The sequence below is a fragment of the Pleurodeles waltl genome, chromosome 10 (assembly GCF_031143425.1).
Source record: "Pleurodeles waltl isolate 20211129_DDA chromosome 10, aPleWal1.hap1.20221129, whole genome shotgun sequence".
NCBI lineage: Eukaryota > Metazoa > Chordata > Amphibia > Caudata > Salamandridae > Pleurodeles > Pleurodeles waltl.
In genome coordinates this window covers 31,452,509-31,476,752 of record NC_090449.1, presented here as the reverse complement: position 1 = coordinate 31,476,752, position 24,244 = coordinate 31,452,509, and the positions used below count along the sequence as shown (strand labels likewise).

Genomic DNA, 24,244 nt, shown 5'->3' with positions numbered 1-24,244 from the left:
GACCCCATAGCGAGTCGCAGAAGGTGTCTGCGACACCTTTCTGCATGCAATTTTGCGATTTGCAAATTGCGAGTCGGTATGGCTCGCAATTTGCAAGTCGCAAAATTTTACTTACCTACATCTGGCCCTTAGTGCGGCCGCACCGGTCGCACCGCCCTAAAGCCGCCTTGTGTCCGGAGCATGGTGAGCACCGTGAACTATGGAGTTTGTTGCTTGTTTTCATAACTATACCTGCCACACTTCAGTGATTGAGTGTATTTGAACCAGAACCATAGCTGTGTTTTATTCCAGTGAATTTGACTGTATTTTTTATGATATACTTAATTTCCAACCTCCACCCAAAACCCCCTCCATGCAGACTTCGACCTACAACAGCAGGCCCTATGCAGCAACGGTTGTGCTAGACAGTGCCTCACCACGTACCTTCCAAGCAAAGCTGCAGACACTCATTTTAATGTTTGCCTTTGCTTGCATTTTATTTCTTTTTAAACACACCCTGACACTTTTAAGTCAGGCACAAAATGGCACTCAAATCCAGCAATTAAAATAGCCACTGGCACATTTCGCAAGTCAACTTTTTTCCTTTTATCAGATCTTCACAAAACGTGGCAAGTGGAAACTGAATGATTGCCATGCTTTGTTCCAATCCATCCACTGGATCAAAGGGTGATGAGAAAATCAAAACAAAATAATTTTTAATGGAAATACTATCTGGACAATAACTACACCATGGTGACTGTCACAGTGTAATTTCTGTCTCCACCACTAACGTCTTCAAATGATTTCCACTTTATATCATGGCATTCAGTCTCTGTATTTCTAATGCCATATTTCTCAACTTTCCTATTTAAGTAAAAAGACCATTTTCTGGTCTTCAAAAACAAACCTCCATCCATCTTCTAGCTCTGCCCTTTCCTTGGTAATTTTCCACCAAACAAATATTTTTTGATCATATCATGGAAACAAAACAATCTGTACTTGAATGCTAAAAATTATATGTGGGTGCAAAGAAAATCAGTCTAAGAGAATATGCAGTAACTGTCGGTGGGGGGGAGGGAGAATATAAAGGCGTTTCCATCTGGATTTTGGAATCTTCGAATGTCTACAATTGACACGTATTTTTCTCATCTAGGGTTTTGAAACATTTATCTTGTGCTTTGGGGTTATCCCAACATTTTTCCTAAAGATTGAAATATATAAAAAGCACATAGTTCAGTAGGGTTGCAGATTTACCCAGACGTGCTTTGGAAAACGGAAGCACTTACCCTCCAATATTTATACATGCACACAAGATTTCGCCACAGTGTTTACAGTGGTTTTCTCCATGTTACAATTTTTCTCAAACCTCTATTATTCAGTGACGGATCAGTGGGTAATCTAAATTAACCGAAGTCCCCAGTACCCATATATTTTAGATGCTCTAGCCTGACAACATCCCATCCAATTCGAAGTCCCCAGTACCCATATATTTTAGATGCTCTAGCCTGACAACATCCCATCCAATTAAAAGTTTCTTGGACCCACATACAATTAAGATATACTGCATTTAATTTTTAGGTGCAGCTCCTAGCCTATTTTACTAATTCAATTCCCCCTGAAGTCCAACAGAAGAGAGGCCAAGCTATAAAGAATCACTAATATTCCAAAGTGCAGATATTGTTTCTTTGCCAACTTTGGAAGGAAATGTTGACTCTACGTTTAAGTGGTCAAAAGCTTTAGGGCACCTAGCCCCCCCCCCCCTCCTTTCCCCTCGTCCTCATCAACCCAGTAGACTTCTTCTGGATCCTAGCTTCATCAAAATCTCTTAGTAAACAATACCAGTCTTCCGTCTGCAGTCTTTTCTAAACATCGCTTGGAATCTAGGTGCAATGCCATCTTTGTTGACCCAGTTCTCTAACAGTTGTAAAATCCATCATGCATCGGTTTTGTTCGCAGTGTTCACTAAAACAATGGGTATAAATGACTTGTAATCTTCCAGGGCACCTTTTGGAGAAATAATTCCTGCAGACAGCGGTAACCACAGCCCTCAAAGAAGACGAGCACAGCTGCCACCATGATCAGAGAAGGTACAAAACTCAGGGGACAACTACTCCAGATACAGACTACAGTACACAAAATAGCTAAAGAGAACATCTGCAGCTCTTGGGTGTGGGGCATCAAATATCAGAGGAAACAGCTTATAACTGTACACTAATGTCAAATCTCAGCAAACAGTCCCCAGTGAAGCACAGCACAACACAGGGAGAGAGGGCCCATTTTATACATAACAATGGGGAAGCGAAGTCACTGGGAGGAGACAACGTAATATCTCACATGAAGGCCCCATCTAAGCACATGCGAAAATAATTTTAAAAAAAGTGAGAGAGAATGAGACTCAAAACCATATTCGGCACCAGATTAGTCAGGTACAACCTGCTATATTTCACTTACAGTGAGGAGCTAAAACAAGCATGCAAGTACTTTCAACCCGACTGACTGATGGTGCGAGAAGACTGCCCTTCGGGTTAATAAACAACAGCATCTGCCATTCACTCATGACTGCAGCATCATCACTTGAACAGGTTCAGGGCAGAACAATCCATTCACTTAATCGCATGCCAAACAGCAGGCAATATTCTTATATATCTTGCCTCCCATTTTAGGTGTGATGGTGGCAAAGGGACTCACCCATTGAGATCAAAGGCCCGGATCAGGATGTGCTGCAACACGTCTAGCGAGGTAATCTGGGGATCCACAGCGAACGTGCGGAACTCGGGCTGTAGGAAGCCTTCACATTTCTGAAAGCGAATAGAAGCATACTTTAGCGGAGTGCCCAAATGCAGCTGATAAAGAAACAAAAGGTGGGTGAAGAGGGCAAAGGAGCAGGCAGATCACTGGGTAAATGGCACCAAAATTAAAGCTGTAACCATAAGTAAGTAAGCCTCAGGCGAGCTGTACGGTTAGCTAACCTTGTGTTACACAATCAATGTTTTAAAGGAGGAACCATCCCCATCCCCTACTAGCTGAAACACTTTAAAGGTCCAAGTGGCCCGTTTTGTTAATCAGAACATGCATGAACCATGTGCTTTCCTACTAACCAGACCACAAGGTAACATCACCTTTGTACAGCACTGCCATGTGCCCACTGAGTGAATGACCAGTCGGATGTCGCTTCAGCCTATGGTAGGATCAATGCCTCTTTGATCAGTGTGTCAGTAGAAATCTATGTGAGGAAGAGGGACTGCAGGTAAATAATAGGGCATGATTGCTCCATAGATGGAGCAAGCCATGCTTCCCAGAAAGGTGCGGCTTGGAGGAATGTTCACTTTTTCTTTATGCACATAAATCTAGTGTTTGCTCACTTTTCTTGTTCAGAACCGAATAAGGAAGTGAGCCCCAATAAAGAGGTTGAGCTACTGCATCTAAAAGTATTTATGGTCAAGATGTTTCCTGCAAACATCATTAGGAAATATAGGAAACCCGTTCATTTTATAGAAGGTTTACATCACAAATATTGGTTTTAAAGTCATAAGTCCTGATTAGGACCATGACGGATATCCAGTCCGCCGTATTACAAGTTCCATAGGATATAATGGAACTTATAATACGGCCGGCGGGATATCCATCACGTTTGTGACAAAGTAATCCCCTCCACCAAGGTCATAATCAGCGCTACAGTATTAAGATAAACACCAAAATCACTCTATACTTCATGCCATAACAGAACCAGCAGCATAATTCAAATTCAACTGCAGCAGGGTTTGTCTAAAAAAAAGTTTTTTTTTTTTTTTTTTTTTTTATTACTAGCTTTCTGGTCACAGGAAAGGGCTTTATTATGAAGGGTTTCATGCCATGCCCCATAGGCAAAGTCAATAGTTCTTGACGTTTGCCTTCCACAATGCTTTTTACCAATGCTAAGAAAAAGAAAGTTGCCAATGTTGCTCACCACTAGTATGAAGAAAACATTTGCGGCACATATGCACCCATGAGTTCTGATGTGGTGGTCATTTTTGTTTATTTACCATTCCAAGACGACGGCCAATCTTCTTGGACTGGTAAATTAAAAATAAAGAATTGCAACAAAGATTTTGTTTAAGACAGGAGCAGCCTAGCAGCAAATTGCAACCTACTGCCCTCCAAAATAGATAAATAATACATTTTTAAATAAATACTAGAACAAGATAAGAAAGGGTAAACTAGTGAAGAGACAACAGGTGGTTGGAGAAGTAAGCACTGAGGAATGGCAGAAGCACCAGGGTTGGGTGGAGAGTGCAACAGTGGAGCTGGGGCAGAAACACAGCAGTAAGGGTCAATTTATGTGGGTATGTGCCACAAGCAGGAATGAGCAAGAAAACACATGCATTCTCATGGGCTGCCAACAGATAAATAAAGTAGTTCCCTGACTTTAAGCAGTGGAAGGGCACAAACCATCCAATCAATCAAGGGGATAGCAAAGAAGCTACTTCCAAAATATCCGAGAAACAGAAAGAAAGTAATTCTGTAGGCAAGCCAATGAGATTGACAAGTCAACCAACTGGAAGCAATGGGCTGACCAAAAGCCCATGGTAAGTGTTTTTATTTTCCAAAATTAGTGCCTCATTAGGAGTTTGGTAGTCCCACCGCGGGACCGCCAACATGGCGGTGATGTTCCCCCTAAGCGTATTACAATGTTCCCGCCTGGCTGCCCGGCACGAACAGTGCTACGATACTGGTCTTGGCTCCGTTAAGGGAGTCGAAGCCAATATCGTAGCACTCTAACACCCTCAGAATGCACAATGTCTGCGCGACTGTGCCGGGCAGTGGGGGCCCCAGCTATGATGTACCGCCAGCCTTTCCATTGTCGCGCAAACGCTATGGAAATGCTGGCAGCAAGTGGGGTCGTAATCAGCCAGGTGGTGCGGAGTTTAATCCCAATCATGTCAGGAACCATATTCCTGGCGGGGACGGCTGTCTTCAGGCGGGTCTGCCTGCCAGGGTTGTAATGTGGCAGTGAGACCGCCTGGAGTGTGGCTGTCCGACTGTCACTGCGAGTGTGGCGGTCATCGGACCACCATGCTTAGAAAGAGGGCCTAAGTCTTTGGCAATAAGCAGCTGAAAGGTATCTGTAGGAGAGCCTAAACGCTGTAGGTGAGCCGTAAAAATAAACAAAGTCCCTCTTTTTTGGAAATCATCATTGATGTTAAAGTTCTTCTTAAAGCTCTGGTGAAGTGCTTTAGATCGGGCTGTACCTCTGGCCATTCCAGTTCCTGTGTCAGGGGCTAGACCTTAACTACTGTGGAATTATCATAACAAATGAAAATATTTCAATACAGAAGTTCACCAGGGTGAAGAAATCCATTAGTTCACAGGGAGTTGAGATCTCCGTCAAGGAGCTCAAATTTTCCCTCTCTATCAGACTGTATTGGAAGACAAAATGCATTGCTCTAGCTTGGCAGTTTTGGAAGGGGAGAGGTGGGCATGGTCATAAAAAAAAGCAGTGGGAAACAAATCTGCAAGGGGAGGTTAACTAAAGAGACCATATAGCTTCTGTAAGGTTTACCCCAATATATTCAATATCTAACATTGTCATACCTTTATATTGACCCCATGGTATCACTATTGTCACTATCCCAAATGCTATAATATTGGCTGTCTTCACATCACCAAGATCAAGTACAAATAAAAAGATATTAAGCAGGCAATAGATAAACATAATGAAAATGGGATAATATTAAGCACAAACACGCAAAGTATATAGCTGTATATATTACAGTAGTGGGGGGAATTAATTTGTATTGACAAATAAGAGTTAAAATTATTACCAAAAAAACAAATAATGGAAGTGTTAACAAAATACAATAAAATAAAGATACTAAGACATAAAACACACACCTTACACAGGGGCACAGTGTAGCTATGGTTCAAAAGCACTTTCCAATGAAAAGGTATATTTTCCTTTCTGCCTATTGTGTTTCTTTCCATGGGTAAATCTGCACACAACTTGACAAATTAAAATGTTTTGTCAGCTAAGATATAGCATGACAAATTTCATTCTCTTTCATGCAGGAGAAAAAAAGGTAAGGGTGAACAAAATTATGCTTTCAAATTTCAGCTTACATAGTTATTATTTATAGTGCCTACATTAAAACCAATCAATGGATTAACATCAAGCTTGGCATGAAAGTAGACCTTTCCTCAAAAAGTGTGCTTTTCTAAGTTTGCTCAGTAGTTTTTGCTACGTGAAATTGAAATGGTTTACACTTTTGTATATCTTTGCTGTTTAAAGTTGCGATTCAAACGTTTGTGACTCCTATCATCCACATCTGAATGCTGACAAATGGGTTTTGGCTTGAGAATAGCTCTACCGATTTTTTAATCCTCCTCGAAAATCACAAATTGATTCAGATTCACGACTCCTTGCGCTGTAAGGGACAAAAATAAACACACAAAAAACACAACATTCCGCAGCAATGGGTGGGGGGCCCATAAAAGGTGTCTGACCCAGGTGAATTCTGTAGTCACAAAGAGAAGTTCTAACTTGAGTAACATACCAGAAAAAGACGAAACACCACTTGATTTGCAAATCAAAATGCAATCCTGCAACCCATCGATTTAAGTAGTGTTTTGTGGGGAAAGAAATTTCTAAAAGTTCTTTTTTAAAGAAGTAAGAAAAAACAGAGTATATGTGAGCCAGGGGGAAAGAGAGAGGCAGAGAAAAATAAATTACACAGAGGGGGACAACCAGGACAGGAACAGAAGTCCTATTCTCTATGAGCGAATCCTTGTTATGTCCTTGCAGGTCACAGGTCAAGTCCAGGAGCGCACAGAAGAGACAGGCCCAAGTCTATGCGCACACACAAGTTAGTCGAGAAGTCAGGACAGTGGAACACACCCATACCATGCAAGGTCATGCCCATCCAAACAGAAGAATGGCCTACACAGTTTCTGCTGTTCTTGCTCATCATGGTCCCACCCGCGGGAAGGAATACAACACTGCCAGACTATGGGCCCACAGACAGCACCACAAATGACTACTTTACCCACTACCAGTGGTAAGAGCCTTGAAACTAAGTGAACTGAGAGTACATTTGACGTGTGTGTGTGTTTGTGTGTGTGTGTGGAGCGGGGGGGGGGGAGGGAAGAGGCATTTAAGACATAATCTGTGCCCGATTCATACTTTTGCTAGAACAACTGAGGGGAGCTGCCACATAGTGGACATCCAGACAGGGTTTGGCACCACATGGAGAAGTGCCTCCGTGGTCAGGCTTGTCCCCCAAGTTGAACTGTGAATGGTTCAGTATTGCTGCGTTACTAAAAAGTACTTTATGTTCCTAAAAGACAAGCCCTGTGCTGGACACTGAAGTTATTGTGTCTGTTGGCTGACAGTGGAGTTCTGAGCTCTCCACACTACCTCCTGGAGAAGCCCATGACCGCTCACCTTTGTTCCAGTGAGAGTCCAGAGTTGAAGGGGTGCCTGGCCACATTTGCAGAGCAACTGTAGGATGGGCGAACAAACGCAACCATCACAGTCGGGCCCACTGGCCTCTGTCTGTGGCCCCTGAATATGGTCTGATAGCACACAAGACATTGAGCTTGACAACTGTTCGGGATAAGTGAAAATAACGCAATATTTCTAGTATACCCTGTGAAGTGTGCAATTATTGAATTATTGATTTGGGGGCTGTTAATATAAGTCTACTCTTCGTGTGTGCTTCGCTTATTATGTAGCGCTTGATGGCTGTATCCCTTTTTTTGGTAGCCTGATGCTGCAGCATTTTGGTTTCTTCATTGCAGTAGAGCTCGCTCTGATTCTCCTTGCCAGAGATGATTTTCTTTTACATTTTTTATAGTTGCTGCAAACATTGGCATTCAGGTATCACACACTTCCTCTCCTGCTGCAAGAACCTGAGGTGGAATGCTTTCCTCTTCTTCAAGCTCCTTGCTTTCTTGCTCCATTTCTGCTGGATAGAGTTCATGCACGTGAAATACACAAAGATGCTAACTCGTGGCATTAGTCCCAAATGAATATGTGCCACTTTGTCCTCTGTGAAGTACATGGTCAGCACATGGTCACAAAGAGTGCAAGTGACCAGCTTTGTGCTCACCATCTTTTCGTCCAGGTGAATAAAAAAAGACCTTCCAGGCAAGTGAATCTTTATTTCAACTCAGAAATCCAGAGAACGAAGTACAAGAAGAAAATGAAGAACTACAGGGTGTCCATAGCGAGTGTTCCAAGTCACTATTCAAATCCATTGCAAAGAGATTTTTCACCATTGTTCCTGGTGGAAACAATATGTCCTCAAAGTACATGACATGCACTTTGTGCTTGAAGAAATTGAGCAAGAGCAACCGAGAATTACAGTGTGTGAACTTTGTTCATGGACAAGCATCTTAATGCCTGGCATGAACAGCAGATCAATCCTGGGAAGAGGACGGGGGATGCAGAAGAGGTGAGTACATCTTCACAGTTGTAACAGGTCCATCACTCCTGGAGAGAGATTACTTGAAGATATCCACCAGACGGACCAATAAGAAATTGGTCCCCGCTTTGCAGCTGCGGGACTGCATTGTTTGATGTGTCACAAAGTAATTTACTGTGGTGAGCAAAGTCGCAGAGCTGGTAAAAGTCAAAGGGGAAGGTAGAGCTGGTGGGTTGGGTGATGTCATTTCCTCCACAAAAGAAAGCAAGGGGGAGGGTTAACTGATAAAAAAGTAGTGACCAATGCCTCAATTGGAAGAGATAAGGCAAAGGTAGGCAGACTGCTCAAGTTGGTCCAAATTTGGCACCTTTTAAATAAGAGATCATCAGCTGGCTCGTGTGGTATGTTGCTTCACTTATGCCTGTGGCAAAATGAGCTTCTTGAAGCCTTCCTATAACAGAGTCTCGTGTTCATTTTGCATCCGATGTTATCATACAAGGCCTATTTTTCCTGAAGCACTCATGGCTGTGGCCCTGAATCAGTGAGCAACAACCTTTGACACCACTTGCAGGATACTGGGAACCAATATCATGAAGGATAAACTGCTCTTTAAGAGCAAGATGCCAGAACTCCCAACAGGTCTTGTAGAGAAAGTAGAAATTCAGTGTGGCACTGCAGGGAATAGGTGCTAAAACAGACACCTTGGAATCCACTGCATAGCAATGATGAGACTACAAGGCAGATGCTTTCAGGCACCTAGACCGTGTAGATTTAAGCCAATCAAGGGCACAGAAGAAGAAGAAGAACACAAAAGCAAGTGAGTGAACCAATGATTGGTACATATGCCCCAAGCAACATGTTGAAATGTTATAACTCAGGACACTGACAAGGTTTCGTTCCACGCAGAAGATTTAATTCTCCAATAAAAGCCTTGCAGTTCACTGCCTAGCCCAACTAGAGTTCCAGCAAGGAAACACAAAGAGACATAAAGATGTTAATAGTCTGAATCCGTAAAAGAAATTGTATTAATATTGGCCGTGGAACGAGACAACGCCAGGAATTCTAAAGAAAAAAAGCACTGGGTAGACCGAACTCTGAGCTCAAAATAATACTATACTCTTTCTGACACAGCACGGAGGAACAGATTTAAATATCCATCTCTATATCCTTCCAAAACCAAGCAATTCTCAAAGGTGGCAAGGCTGCAATAAAAAACAAGTAAAGCCTCAGCTGCCTTTTCTTACCCCCTGCCCCTAGCTTCTTGGTGGCCATGACAGGTGAGCACAGGTTTCCTACACACAAGTGCTTTTATGTACTCTCTATAGTTTAATGAACGTAAGTGCTCAAGTTATAGACACTATACCCAATCAACCACAAATTCTATACACATCTGCTCCTCTCATCAGTTCATGCCATTCCTCTTTCTGGCCTATATTATGTGTTTAACGCGAATAGGTTTATTTTTCCATTTGCACGAAAGGCTGAAGCAGGCAATGGTTTTCCTAAACTGGACCACAGAAAATTTTAAACTGTAAATCATAGATCTGCCAGGCGTGGCCTTGCACTACAAGAGATAAATTATTGAAGGTTGCATTCTGTTTATTTCTTGTCGATCAACCTAGTACAACTGGACACTTACTAGATCCAAATCAGGTACGACCGGTGCAGTGGCAGCACATGCTCTCCCATCCCTGATCCGAGATGTGCCTTAATTCCCCGACTAATAAATCCTTTCAGGACACGTCCCTTCTCACACACTGGTGGTCTGCAGTGACTTTACTCACCTGAAACCTTGACCACAGTTAGTCTTGCTGTGTGAGATTATTTTGATGTTTTCCCAGATTATTTTAATATTTTACCATAGGCATTATGCTATATCCCTTGAGATCTCTACTGAGAAAACTAAATGCAGATTACTGTGGTATGTATTATATAGGGATTACACGTCTTTCATTTAAGGTTCAGGTTTATAAATGTTCATATGCACTATAGGTTAAAGTATAATGTGATACACAAATATTATGTCGTTCTAAAAAAAACAATTAATGATTTATTAATAGTGATGAATCCTCTTTGTACCCATCAGAGTGGATCATAGATCATGGTCCAGATACGGAGTACCTTTTTCACTGGGGTATTTTCTAGAATTTAAAATAGTATACAGAGGGGAGATGAATCTTTTTTCAGTCTTTGGCACTACAATCCTTTGTGAAATAGCTATGCGCTGCTCTAACAGGAAAATACAGATTTTGCAAATTACAACTATAAAGCCAATAGGGGCTTTTTTAATGAAGCCTAGGGGAGATTTAGGAGATGGCCTAGCACCAGGGGACCAAGATATGGTCAGGTTGCCCAGGTCCAACTTCCAAAGGTGCCAGAGGTATTCTATTTTGGGCTGCTCTGGAATGGTTTAGGGTCCAACTTACTGACTGACCCAGGGGGCTTCCCTGGTATTATAAAGTGAATGAGTTCACCTTGTCGAGTACTAAGTAGGGGATCATAGAGGAAATCTGTAGGTGCCAAATCACATTTTTTGGGGATGGAGCTTGAAGCGCCAGCTCAATGGGTAGAAATGATTTTGAGAATTTCTGACAGAAAATGTTATGTCTAGCCTTGTATTGAAATGGTTGTTCAGTATACACGATAGAAATATTTTGAATTGTCAATATCAATAAATTTTGTGTATCTTCAGTTAAATAAATATGGTCGGAAAATATTTAATTCTCAAAAGTAAGTGGTGCATCCTCATGCTACTTCATTGCTTTAATGGGGATGGTTTTGTGTATTCACCCAGTTGTCATTCTCACTCAACCTTGGAGAGTCCCTCACTTGTGCTGATGTGAACTGCTGCATCTGGAACCAAGCCTGAGCTTTAGAAAACCGTCTTCAGGCAGACATTCAAACAATGGAAGTTATCCGCATTGTGTCTCAGCAGAGGCCACATTAACGGACACGACTACTTCGCTAGCTTGAAGTTGGCATTGGGTAGAAAAAGGCCATTACATGATCAACTAAGAAATACCCAGGGCAAGAGGCACACACAGCATTCTTTGATGTGGAGTGTGTGAGGTCCGCACCCAGCAGCCCTTGATAAGTCACAGTGGAATATGGCAAGCAATGTTTGTCCCTACTGTGGTGCACATGTCCCGCCATACCCAAACTGAGTTAGACTGTAATCATTAGGTAGAGACGCACTGTGACGGGCTGCTCTCCTCTGCTGCCTTTGTCCAGTGTGTTAGAGTAACTGCATGACTGTTATAGTAATGGTGTGACATGACATTATCATCAAACTATCACCCTGACGCCAATACTGCCTGACATTCTCACAGGCAACATCAACACTTGGGCCATGGCTGGCCTTCTTTCTGGGATGGAACAGGAGCATTTTGATCAGAAAGACTGCCCTCAGGACCATCTTTTAAAAGTCCACCACCTCTAATAATTGCTGGTGCCACCTACTATCAACCAACGAAACAAAGTAACTGTTTACCAGACACATGTATCCCAATATCACTTTGCATGCTCTGACATTTTAGCTAGTACTTGGAATTTTTTGAAGCATAAACACAAGCGCTTCAGAATGCAAGATGCAGTTGGTAAAAAATTCTGGACTGCCTGATGGACACTGAATCATTGCAGTACCATTTAAAAAAAAAAAAAAGAAAAACATGTTCTGCCCTTTTATTGCATGTATGTAGCGCTTGCCCCCTTGTCAAGGGTAGTAAGCATTATATAAATTCAACTGCATACAGTTAGGGCCACTATTATTATGCAACAGGGGAGGACCAATTTATGTAGCAAGGCTGAGTAAATTATGTGTCAAGAAAAGCAAATTATGTGGCGTAATGTGATAGGATAGTACTTCATAATTTTGTCATTTTTACACTTATTAGCACTGTATGGGAGTTAGTTGCACCTCATTATTACCAGCATAAAACCCAAATAAACAATAAGCAACAGGTAGGTGACCGGTCAAGGTTTGACATGGGTCTCCCACTGCCCAATAACACGTGTTGCTGCATTTTTTAGTAACCTTTGAACCATTTCAGCAAGAAACAAATTTTATTTTTGTTAAAATCTACAGATTATGCAGCAGATGATGGATTGTGTGTCAAATGCAGCAAATCTATGGTCATGCGAAAAATTCTGCAGCCGCACAATGGCATAGTTCTAGTAGCCCGGCATACAATGTCATTTGTACCTTCTTTGCCTGGAAGGACTCGGGTTAACAGTCAGGTTGGGAACAGGGTCAGGGCTGGACTGGGAGCCCAAAGCAAATTGTGTCAGACTAGGCTCCACAGAGTACAATGGGGCTCATTTACAAGCCCCTTGCACCACTGGAGCGTCACTGTGCCCTGCTCCATATTTACAAGATGGCCTTAAGACACTTTTCATGGCTTGACACAGCTTGAAAATATGGGCCACCCGACGCAGTTTTCTGTGGCTAAGGGGCGCGGAAAGGGTGTTGCTTTGGGCGTACCCACACAACACCCATTGCTTTTTGACACTGCCCCAGATTTACAAGGAAACGTAAACCTGAGGCAGCTCCAAAAATGAACACCTCACAAGGAGTGGCATTAGGCTGGCGCATTGAAGATAAATACTTTTATTTTGCCTCGTTTTTTGCTCTTTCTGCAGCATACAAAGGAGCAAATCGCCATTAATAATTGTGGTGTCCCTTCCTGCATATAGACAATCACCCCTGCAACGCAGGCATTCTTGCACCATGTCGCGAGGGTGGCTGAGTTGGCGCTAGGTAGCTGATTTAGTGCCGAAGCAGGGGAAAACAAAGGGATGTGCCGTTTTCTGTCCTCAGAAATGAGGCCCATATTGAGCGCGCCTGACCACCACAATGGGGCTTGAGCTCCACCTCCCCGGAGAAAATTTGGAGAAAAGAAATGGCAAAAATAGTGCATTCTACAACATTTTTCATTATATATATGATTGTCTTAGTGTTTAAAGCATAGTAAACGATGATTTTACAGAGCACCGGGATAAAGCAATCTTTACTGGGGCTCTTCACTGATTCCCTCACCATCAGCCTCACCTTTCTATAGCCCATCTCTCACATGTAATTATTTGTTTTATTATGCCACTCTTACCAGCAAAGGGTGTTGAAGCACTTTACATCACATGCAGATACAGAGACAATAAATCGTACGTGTGCAAATCAGTGTATAGTAAATGTTATAGAAGACAAAGGAGACTGCAAGGTGTAGGAGTCACATGTCATCCATACTGGTAGGCATTTTGTAAGAGTGCTTGGCCTGTAGAAGCATCAACTCAGAATTCAAAACGTAACAGTGGTTAGGGTTGACTTTACTAATAAGAATTTGTTTCTGCCCAAACAAACCCTTTTTAGCAAAGTTAGGATTAAGAAACTCTGGGGGAAAAAACATAACCTTCTAACCTGTAACATGCAGTGTGCATGCAGCTCTTTAATGACGGCTCACTGTGCTAGATTATGATTGTAATTTATGAACTGCACAGTAAAAAAAGAATCTGTGACAAAAGCAGCATTCCTCTAATTTACACACAGAAAATACTGTTCTGTAATCTGCAAAGTACACGTTCTTGGCAGCAGGGACATGAACCCTTTGCGCCACCTTAAATGAGTCAAAACTGCCATAGACAAAACTCTTATCTCTATCTAGCAGGTAATCACCAGAATTATCTTGGCACTTTCCTTGTTACCAGAAAACTGAAGAAGCTCGGTGGTGCTCTTAAAACTACTGCAGTGCTTTAGGGAAAAAAAAAAGCTCCCCCTCACTTAGCCCCCCCTATCAAAAGCAGCCCCCCACCATTCCAGTCTCCAGTTTGCCCTATGTCCAGTAGGGCCAGGTCTCGCCTTGGCATGGATCTCATTTCAAGTGCAAATGCTGCCTCCCTCATCACAATGATAATGGCCAATCACTGTCTCAACAAGGAATCCTGCAGTACCTGCCATTCACAGTGAAAGCCCCCACCATGGGGCCTGTGAACCTTTTACTACTGGTGACCTCTGCCCCTCGTCCGAATGGACTTTCCAGCAGCAGGAAATGCTAAACATGTCTCAAAAAAAATCTGGAAAATGTTTTCCTCGAGTCCCCTGGCTTCCCAAGCAGTGCCCTGTCCAGGCAGAAACGAGCACCGACCAAGCTGCAGCCCGAACTGTACCCACCAGGGGGCGCTGCACGCACATGCATGCATGCATGCACCGTATACAGAGGACACCCGCAGAGGTCTTCAAACTGGGGGGCGCTGCGTCCGACTCTAGCCAAAATAAGCATTATACATATAACAGGCCTTTGTTTTAAGCAGAAGCATGTTACTGCATTTTTAAAAAGGTAACAGTACTTAACTGCAATGTTTAAATAGGTCCAGACATATTTAAACATTGCCATCTTTACAAAATAAATGTGAAAAATTCTGGAGGGGGGCAATGATTTTTATTTTTCAACTGAGGGGCGCGACATTAAAATGTTTGGAGACCACTGTTCTAATGCCAAGGCAAAAAATGCACTGATGATCCTCAGCCTACGAACAGCTTCGTATCAATCTGTCTTTTTTAGGGATGTTCTTTGCTGGATACACAGTCCTTAAAGGAAAGGCTCCCCCAACTCTAGTCTTCCAAACCAGGGAGCACTTACGGAGATCCGGCAGACAGGAGGAGGCGAGGATACAAAGCAGCATTTTTCATTCGCACCGTACACACTGCTTTGCAGCATTCACAGGTAAAAAAAGCAAAACAAACTAAAGAAAGACTGGCGGGCACCCATTAACAGGCCGACTGGTAAAGCTTGAACCCCCCATCACAAGATCACAAACACCAGAGGGTGGACTGGACCACTCCATGGGAAGGGTGTCGGTGTGCCTCCAGCCTGAGGTGCAGAGGTACGGTCTGCTCCCTGCAGAGCGTGAGAGGCTATCGATCGTGGGAAGCCAGGAGCACTTAAGCCAGAGGAAGCCCTGGAGGATGAGATCACTAGCTCACCAGGTCCCGGGGGCACGGAGGGGTCCGCAACAAACGAAAAACACAGACGATTCTCCATCCAGCGGACGTCACCAGCCATTCTCCTCCTCGCCACGGAAAGAAATGCACGAATACCGAAGAAAGGGGCAGCATTGCTGTAGCCCCCGCGTACATTCAGGTCCTTGCAAATCAACGCGAATACATTCAAAGCTGATGTTTGAATATGTGCTTCGAAAACCTGGGTGGAAAAGGGTGAGCTTAGCATCATCACCCCACCCGAGGGTCATTGGTCCCAGAAACATGGGGAGTAAGGGCCATCACCCTGCTCCCCGGTGGTGCGGGGTGTCAGAGAACCCAACGCAGCAAACCACGCTGAACGCCCCTTTAATGGGGCTCTCTTGCGATTTCCTCGACAATGCAGCCGCGTTTTTAGAAGACATCAACACTTCCTCCCGTTAGCATCCTCCGTAGCCGACTGCACGGCGGCCCTAGGGAGATGTCACTGCGGGAAGGGACACACTATAGGCAGCACGGGGTGGGGGGTCTACAAATTACACCGAGGGTGTGACACGTGAGGGCCTACATGACTATGAGATGCAATCTCAGGAGACTACTGGTTACCAGCATGGATAAATAGAACAAGTATACTGGGCGGCTGAGGAATCCTCTTCGACCACGAGTACCGGAGATGCAGCGCCAAGAGGACAAGTATTCATTTAGTGAAGAGGAGACCTGACCACACAGGCCCATGCAAGTACACAAGTCATAATGCACAGGGGCTCAAAACACGAAGTTATCACCGCCCACGGGCTCAGAGACTTAAATAGCAAGGACCAACTCAAGTCTCTGAAGCCAAGTGCCAACCCAGTCACAGGATGGACCACCACCCATCCATTGAAGAAGCGTGCTTCTCAGCCTCAGAAACCGAGGGAGCGCCTCTGCCTGCTTGGCAGTATAGGTGCCACACCCGAACAGCTGATTTCTTGGCTAGAGGGAGGGCTGCTTGAGAGCAGCAGAGGCGGACTTGGACTGAAGCCCGGAGGTTGCCCGATTCACCTCACAATTTGAACACATGCCACAGAGGGCTGGGCGCTGTGGTGACAGCCTAGCATTTAAGTTCACATGAACCCCTGGGCAGAACTTTAATTAGGCTGGCAACATTTTGCATCAAGTCATTTTGCCTAACTTTACCCAACTACGCACCTCGTGGAAAAAGGTGCGGCAAAATACAAACAGAAGACTGGTTAGCACAGAAAATCCCTCCCAAGAGATATTCTCCCCTCGATTTATTCCCGACATTAGACTGTTAGATTTTGAAAGAAAAGTGTACAGGATGTTTAACACCCATGTTCGGATGCATGTTAAGAAAGCGAGCAAAGTGTTTAATAAAACAACATCTATTTGGAATAAAAGTCTTTACACAAAAAAGCACTGATCCCAGGAACCATGTGAAGTTTCGACCACTCCCGAGTTCCATCGCTGGTCTGTCCCGCACAGTTGGTTTTTGTAGCCGAGATGGCATCCACATGCCTTTTGTGAGTCGAACGTGATTCACAGAGTATCTGTCAGTTGAAAGTAGTCGTCCCAGACAACCTGACTCAATGCTTTAAGCAAACAACTCGATATGAGAAACATTTCCAACAAACAGAAATAACCATGGTTTAACTAAACGCTGATGACGAATCCCAGGGACGTGGAACGCACTTGACCAGGACTTCTAACGCCCAGAACAGTCAATACTGGAGAAACCTCCCAGCCAGTACCAGACGGCCACAGAGACCTGGCAACCAGTAACAAGCAGTCTCGAAAAACCTCCCAGCCAGTATCGGGCAGTCTCAGAAACGTCCCAGCTCGTGACGGGCAGTCTCAGAAACCTCCCAGCCAATGACGGGCAGTCTCACAAACCTCCCAGCCAATGACGGGCAGTCTCACAAACATCCCAGCCAATGACGGGCAGTACCGGTGGTTTCAGAAACCTGCAAGCCAGTACTGGGCAGTCTCAGAAACCTCCCAGCCAGTTCCAAGCAGTCTCACTACTGGGCAGTACAGAGCAGTCTCAGGAACCTCCCAGCCACCGTTTGGGGGAGGGGGAGCGGGGGAGGGCAGAGAAGAAGTCACAGGAATCTCCCAGCATGTTAAAAAAAAAAAAAAAAAAAAAAAAAGGGGGGGGGGGGGGGTTGTCTCTCAGGAACATCCCAGCTAGTACTGGGGTGGGGTTTGGTTTTCAGGAACCTCCCAGCCGGTACCGGGCGTTCTCAGATACCTCCCAGCCGGTACCGGTACCGGGCGTTCTCAGATACCTCCCAGACGGTACCGGGCGTTCTCAGATACCTCCCAGACGGTACCGGGCGTTCTCAGATACCTCCCAGACGGTACCGGGCGTTCTCAGATACCTCCCAGACGGTACCGGGCGTTCTCACAAACCTCCCAGACGGTACCGGGCGTTCTCACAAACCTCCCAGACGGTACCGGGCGTTCTCACAAACCTCCCAGACGGTACCGGGCGTTCTCACAAACCTCCCAGACGGTACCGGGCGTTCTCACAAACCTCCCAGACGGTACCGGGCGTTCTCACAAACCTCCCAGACGGTACAGGGCGTTCTCACAAACCTCCCAGACGGTACAGGGCGTTCTCAGATTCCACCCAGCCGGTACCGGGCGTTCTCAGATTCCACCCAGCCGGTACCAGGCGTTCTCAGAAACCTCCCAGCCGGTACCGGGTGTTCTCAGAAACCTCCCAGCCAGTACCGGGCGTTCTCAGATACCTCTCCCAGCCAGTACCGGGCGTTCTCAGATACCTCTCCCAGCCAGTACCGGGCGTTCTCAGATACCTCTCCCAGCCAGTACCGGGCGTTCTCAGATACCTCTCCCAGCCAGTACCGGGCGTTCTCAGATACCTCTCCCAGCCAGTACCAGAAGGTCTCAAAAACCTCTGACCCAATGCTGGGTGGTCTCAGAAACCTCACAGTCAGTACCAGAAGATCTCAGAAACCTCCCATCAAAACTAGGGAGACTTCTGAGACCATCATCCAAACCAGGCAGTCTTGTAGTGGGGTAAACAATGCTGCACTCCAGAATGTGACTCCTGTCTATTTTTAAGATGAGTGCGCAAGCGCTTCTGGACCTGTTGTAAGGATTCTGTGGGATTTTAACCATGCCCATCACTTTCACTCATTAGTGGGCTTGCCTTTCAAAAATTCCTTGATGTAATTGCTTTACGTTTGTCCCAGCCTTGGGGCGGTTTTGTTACTTACCGCCTTGCAGCTGACCCGGTTTCAAGGAATATTCCACGATTGCCGATATACTTCAGCGTGGGCGAACTATTTTTTATTTTGTCTCTCCCTTCATGCTCCATGGCACTCACAGGGTAGAAAGGGTGCTGGTCACATTGTTCATAATGTTACCTAGTCAGAGTAATTTCTTTTGGCACCCCCCTTCACACTCCATAGTTTTCACAATAACACTTAATATCCACTCCCACAATTCAGTGTCTTTTTAAGCTCTCTCATGGCTGGAAATTTTGTTTTGTAAATGGGAGCAGTATGTGTTTTAAGGTCATTATTTGAAAAGTTATTCCAGTAGGCCTCTAACCCTTTAGTTATATGCAAGATCATCAGAATTATGTGGCAGAGGGGACCAAAATATGCAGCAGGGTTGACCAATTATTGTGGCAAAAAGTCCAGTTATGCATTTACTAGGCCAATAGCTCCAACTTAAGTAAACGTGAGTCCCGTTCCATTGCAAATGCTTGTTTGAGACTGCAATTCGATCCTCAACAAACCCAGTGACACCATAAGTTTAAACCACAAAAAAAGATATGGAAATGGCCTAGACTCCAAAAGGCTCAACAGTTATGTAAATGGTAAAACAAGCTACACACATGCAGTTAACAAAGCAAATTGGATGTTGGGAGAATTATTCAGCTCTAAAAGAGGGGTAGGCAGTCGTGCCTTGCAGAAAAAAAAAAAAAAAAAAAAAAGGAAGAAGATGATGATCAAAAACTTTTTGCTGCCTCATTTCGAAATTATTTAGTCCAAGTCTAACGTCCAGTGTACGTACATCTGAGAGGAAAATAAACACGAGAAAGGGTCCAGACGGTGTCAGTTTCAACAGACAGGTCACCCACTAAGCGTTAGGGTATCAAAGAAGAAGAAACAAGAGCCCTGGTAATAAAAAGTAAGACTTCAGAACGCTTGAGTTAAGTAAGCAGGCATAAGAAATCATAGGGCAGATAACATAAGAAATACAGTTAGCACAAGCTGACCTTGGCAAAAACTAAATCCATACCAGTGGCCTCAGATAACAAAGGCAACACTCAATGCAAACCAAAGAGGGCCCTGTATCACCATACAAAACAAGTATTGGCAATGCCAATAGGTCTGGCTTTAAAGGAATGTTGTATGGGAACATGTAGTATTACACATAGACAGCATGGTAATGGATATGCATTTTTATGTAAGCAAAGAACTGTAGAATATTATTGCTGTGGAATAAAAGCATCAAGTGACAGCTGCACTGTCAAGCCAGATCTAAAATTCCACATAGGTTAATGATTGCCCTCCTACCCTCTGTGCTGCTCTCAGAGAAAAACACCATAAGTTATTAATCGCTCTGCAATGTGTGCATGTCCCTGAAATTTCAAACTCAGGCAGCTGGATAAATAAACAAAATGATCATAACTGTGTGGAGGACAAGCATTATTTTGTGGAGGCACACAACTTCGGCCCAATCAAAATATGCTCTTCTGAATCCCAAAATGTGGTGTGTGTGTGGGTAGGGGAGGGAAAGGAGGGGTTGATGTGGGGGGGGAGGGGGAGGAGGAGGAGGAGGAGGAGGAGTCAAAACCCCTCTCCAGGTTATTCTGATATAATTGTCAGGTGACAGCGCTGTAGAGCCTGACCATAAAAAAGGGCTTGTACCAGGACAGGACCAATGGAAAAACATCACAAAATGCCTGCACAAACAAGGCTCGTGCATGCTCACGAATGAGGCAGCAAAAGCTTAGTAGGACACCATCACGGAGGGGGCAGCAACAGCCAAGTAGGACACAGTCATGGATGGAGCAGTAGTAGCCAGGCAGGCCACTGCCATGGAAGGGGCAGCAGTAGCTAGGCAGGACACCGTCATGGATGGGGCAGCAAACAGCCTAATAGGACACTGTCATGGATGGGGCAGCAAACAGCCTAGTAGGACACCCTCATGGAAGGGGCCGCAGCAGCATAGTAGGACGCTGTCGGGAATGGAGGAGCAGTAGAAAGGGGCAGCAACAACCTAGTAAGACCCTGTCATGGATGGGGCAGCAATAGACTTATTGAACAGTGATCGAGCAGCAATAGCGTAGTAGAGATGGAGCAGTAACAGCCTAGTAGAACAACAGGTACAGAGCAGCAATCCATCTAATTGACCACGAACAAGGATGAGAAGAAACATTCTCGTATAACATAATCAAGGATTGGGCAGCAATAGCTTTGTAGAGAAACCAGGAATAGCCCTGCAGAACAATAGAGTTGGCGAGGTAATCGGTTTAGTAGGACCCCCAACAGGGATGGAGCATTAGGTAACGGGCACAGAAGGCTACCATAAGAGAAGCAATATGGCCAAACGGATAGCAAGGGCACATAAAGGAGGGTGAAAAGGTAGGTAGGGGAGAACGACTACAAGGGTAGTAGCAAGGCCGAGAAAACATAATATGAACAAGGGGGCAGTCTAAAGATCTGCAATAAGGTCATCTGCAGAGGCCACGGATCGCGGACAGCAGCAACAAGTGCATAGAAATCTAGGAATAAAGGAAACCAAGGGCTTGAGGAAGTACATCAGGGGATGCGTACACAAGCCAAAGAATCTGCAGCCACCATAGTAAGACCAAGAACACATCAACCACTGTCCTCTACAAGGCATAGATCCGAGGAGTTTTGGGGCCCCCAATGGGCATGCCTGCTGTATGAAGAATTTTATGATTCTACATGTTAACACATATCTGATGAGTGAGCCAGCAAGACTCTGCCACGATAGATAGTGCCAAGCAATGTTGAAAAGTCAAAATGATTCCAGTGGCCAAAGTTTAAGACACCACTAAAGTGAGAAATGAGTGAGGCTCCCTTGAGAAATACATGGGCAAGTACGTAGTGGAGAGAAGTTTAATTCAAGTGTAAGATAACATGCATATGTGAAACTCCACTGAAGTCTAAAAGGTCTGAGGAGAAGCAAGAGTGAGACTCCTGAAATGTGCAAATTGAAATGTACAAGGCTGGTGACCAGGCATGAGTGAGACTCCATTGTACTGTATAAGCCTGTGGCAGGTATGAGTGAGATTCCATTCTAATTTGTAATGCCTGTGACAGGCATGAGTGAGACTTCATTGGAATGTATAAGCCTGTGACAGGCACGTGCGTGACTCCACTAAAGGATAAAAGGACTATGAAAGGAGCAAGTGAGTAGGTATGCAGTGTGGGAGGTCTGTGATGGGGGCTAGTCACTAAGCTTCAGGTCTCGGAGACAAGTTTCCAGTCCTTGTCTCTGGTGTTAGATATCGCTGTAATCAGACGTGGCAGCCACATTGTTTCAAATTGAAGCACCATATGACTTTTAGTCCATAAACATTTAAGGCTCTCAAATAAAAGCTTAGGACTGAAAACAAGCTGGAGCCCTCGATACAAGGCGCTACACGGCCATCCAGATGCGTGACTCTTCAGTGATGCTTGTTGAGACAGATAAGTCTTGACACAGCATTGCACAGCATCCTGACCGGCAACCAGAGATGGGTGATGTGACACATCATCCCTTGGAGTACCAGACCAGGGACTACTTTTTGAAGAACATCCTTTGGCACAGCATTGAAACGATCGTCCTTTGTTAATCACAATCCTGACTGACGGTCACACAAAACAGACACCTTACTCACCTTCACCTTGACTCTCACCACTTCTCTCTCCTCTTCCTCCGCCGCCATGGTCGGCGAATCCCTCCGCCCCCGTATCCCTCCGAGGAGGGGGGTGAGCGCGAGGAGACCGTTGGCCTCAGCGGCGCCTCGCGCTCACCCTCTTTGGCGCCCGCGCGCGGCAGCAGCTGGGGCGCGGGAGGCTGCAGCTCGCGCCGGTGACAGGTGTTCCTTTCCGGTGTTCTGTCTCCGTTATGTGATCTTTTTTCCTTTCTTCGGCATCCGGGAGTGACGTCACTGCATGAGGTCACCGGCGGCTCTCTTAAAGAGACAGCTCCCATACCGTGCCAAAACACTTGATCCTTTGCAGCAGCCATAAATTCATATATTTTATATTGCAATTCAGTCCTCGTCCGTGTGACTTTTTATTGTATATATATACATAATATCCATTATATTTATATAGTGTAGTGTATTTTTTTTTTTTATTTGGTGTTTACTTAAACTCCTGCCTCGATTGTCCCTGTGCAATGTGCACCCCAGTGTTAGGGTGCACCAGTGCATTTTGGTACTTGTAGTGTATTGATTGCAAACTGGTAAACGCAGGTAGAGCCTCCAGTCCAAGATCCACGCACCTGGTGTTCAAAAGTCTGTACTCTGGCATCGGATTTCTCAGCACTAGACTTATAGAACACCCCCTTAAAGCATCCATTTTAGGATATCCTAATTTCCACACTCCGCATCCCTATTTCTTATACCTGCTTCTCATCCATGAACCCTACTTCTCATCCATCATACATCAACCCTACGTCTCATTCATCATCCCTACTTCTCATCCATCCTACATCATACTTACTTCTCAGCCATCATACATCATCCCTACTTCTCATCCATCATCCCTACTTCTCACCCATCATACATCATCCCTACTTCTCATCCCTACTATTCAACCATCATCCTTACTTCTCATCCATCATCCCTACTTCTCATCCATCACACATCATCCTTACTTCTCATCCATCATCCATGCTTCTCTACCATCATCACTACTTCTCATCCATCATACTTCATCCTTACTTCTCATTCATCATCCTTACTTCTCATCCATCACCCATCATCCCTACTTCTCATCCATCACCCATATTTCTCATCCATCATACATCATCCCTACTTCTCATCCCTTATCCCTGCTTCTCATCCCTACTATTCATCCCTCATCCCTACATCTCATCCATCATACATCATCCTTACTTCTCATCCATCATCCCTACTTCTTGTCTATCATACATCATCCCTACTTCTCATCCATCATGCCTACTTCTCATCAATCATGCCTACTTCTCTTCCATCATCCCTACTTTTCATCCCTCATCCATACTTCTTTTCCATTATCCCTATTTCTCTTCCATCATTCCTACTTCTCATCCCTGCTTCTCATTCCTACTTCTCATGCATCTTCCTTCATTCCTACTTCTCATGCCTCAGCCATCATCCCTACTCCTCAATCCTCATCCGTAAGTCAAAGCCGCTGGCTTTTGGCATTTTGATTGTGGATACTCTTTGCTCAGCGGGTGATTCTCTGCGCTGCAATGGTGCATATTTTATGTTTCACCTTGGCCCTTCCTTGAGTGACCTGGATCTGTACCATTCTCTCACCCTTCACCCTTTACTGTTACACACAGCTGATGCTCTCCCTTGAGGCTTAAAGAGCTTAGTTCGAAAAGAGCCCCTATACCTCCTACTGTACTGCACCCAGGGAGGGTTGTTAAGAGGGAGCAAGAAGAAGGCAGAAGCCACATGAAAGCTCAGCCTGTTTTTGTCTCGTGAGTCCAGGAAGACCTCAAGCTGAGCCAGAGCCTAGCATGTGGCTCGAGCCTGGCCCGCGCCTTCAGTGTCTCACAAACCTCTAGTGGGATTGCTGTCTGTAGCTAGAACAGACAGGCAGGTATGAGAAGGCAGGAGACAGATCAAGAAGGAGGGATGAAGTCTGAGAGGGTAGGAGACAGCTTGATAAGGAGGAGTGAAGTGTGAGGACAG

At 44.8% G+C, this 24,244-nt stretch overlaps 1 protein-coding gene across 1 annotated transcript in view; it reads right to left on the bottom strand.

Annotated features, from left to right (window-relative positions):
- Positions 1–22,482, bottom strand: part of TBC1D25 (TBC1 domain family member 25) — a 92,608-nt gene extending 70,126 nt beyond the window's left edge. The window contains exons 1-2 of the mRNA XM_069209547.1: positions 22,232–22,482; positions 2,668–2,777 (exon numbers count right to left, since the gene is read on the bottom strand). Of these exons, the coding sequence (XP_069065648.1) occupies positions 2,668–2,777; positions 22,232–22,279 (158 nt within the window). The 5' untranslated portion in view covers positions 22,280–22,482. The remainder of the gene's footprint in view (positions 1–2,667; positions 2,778–22,231) is intronic.
- Positions 22,483–24,244: the final 1,762 nt, after the last annotated feature.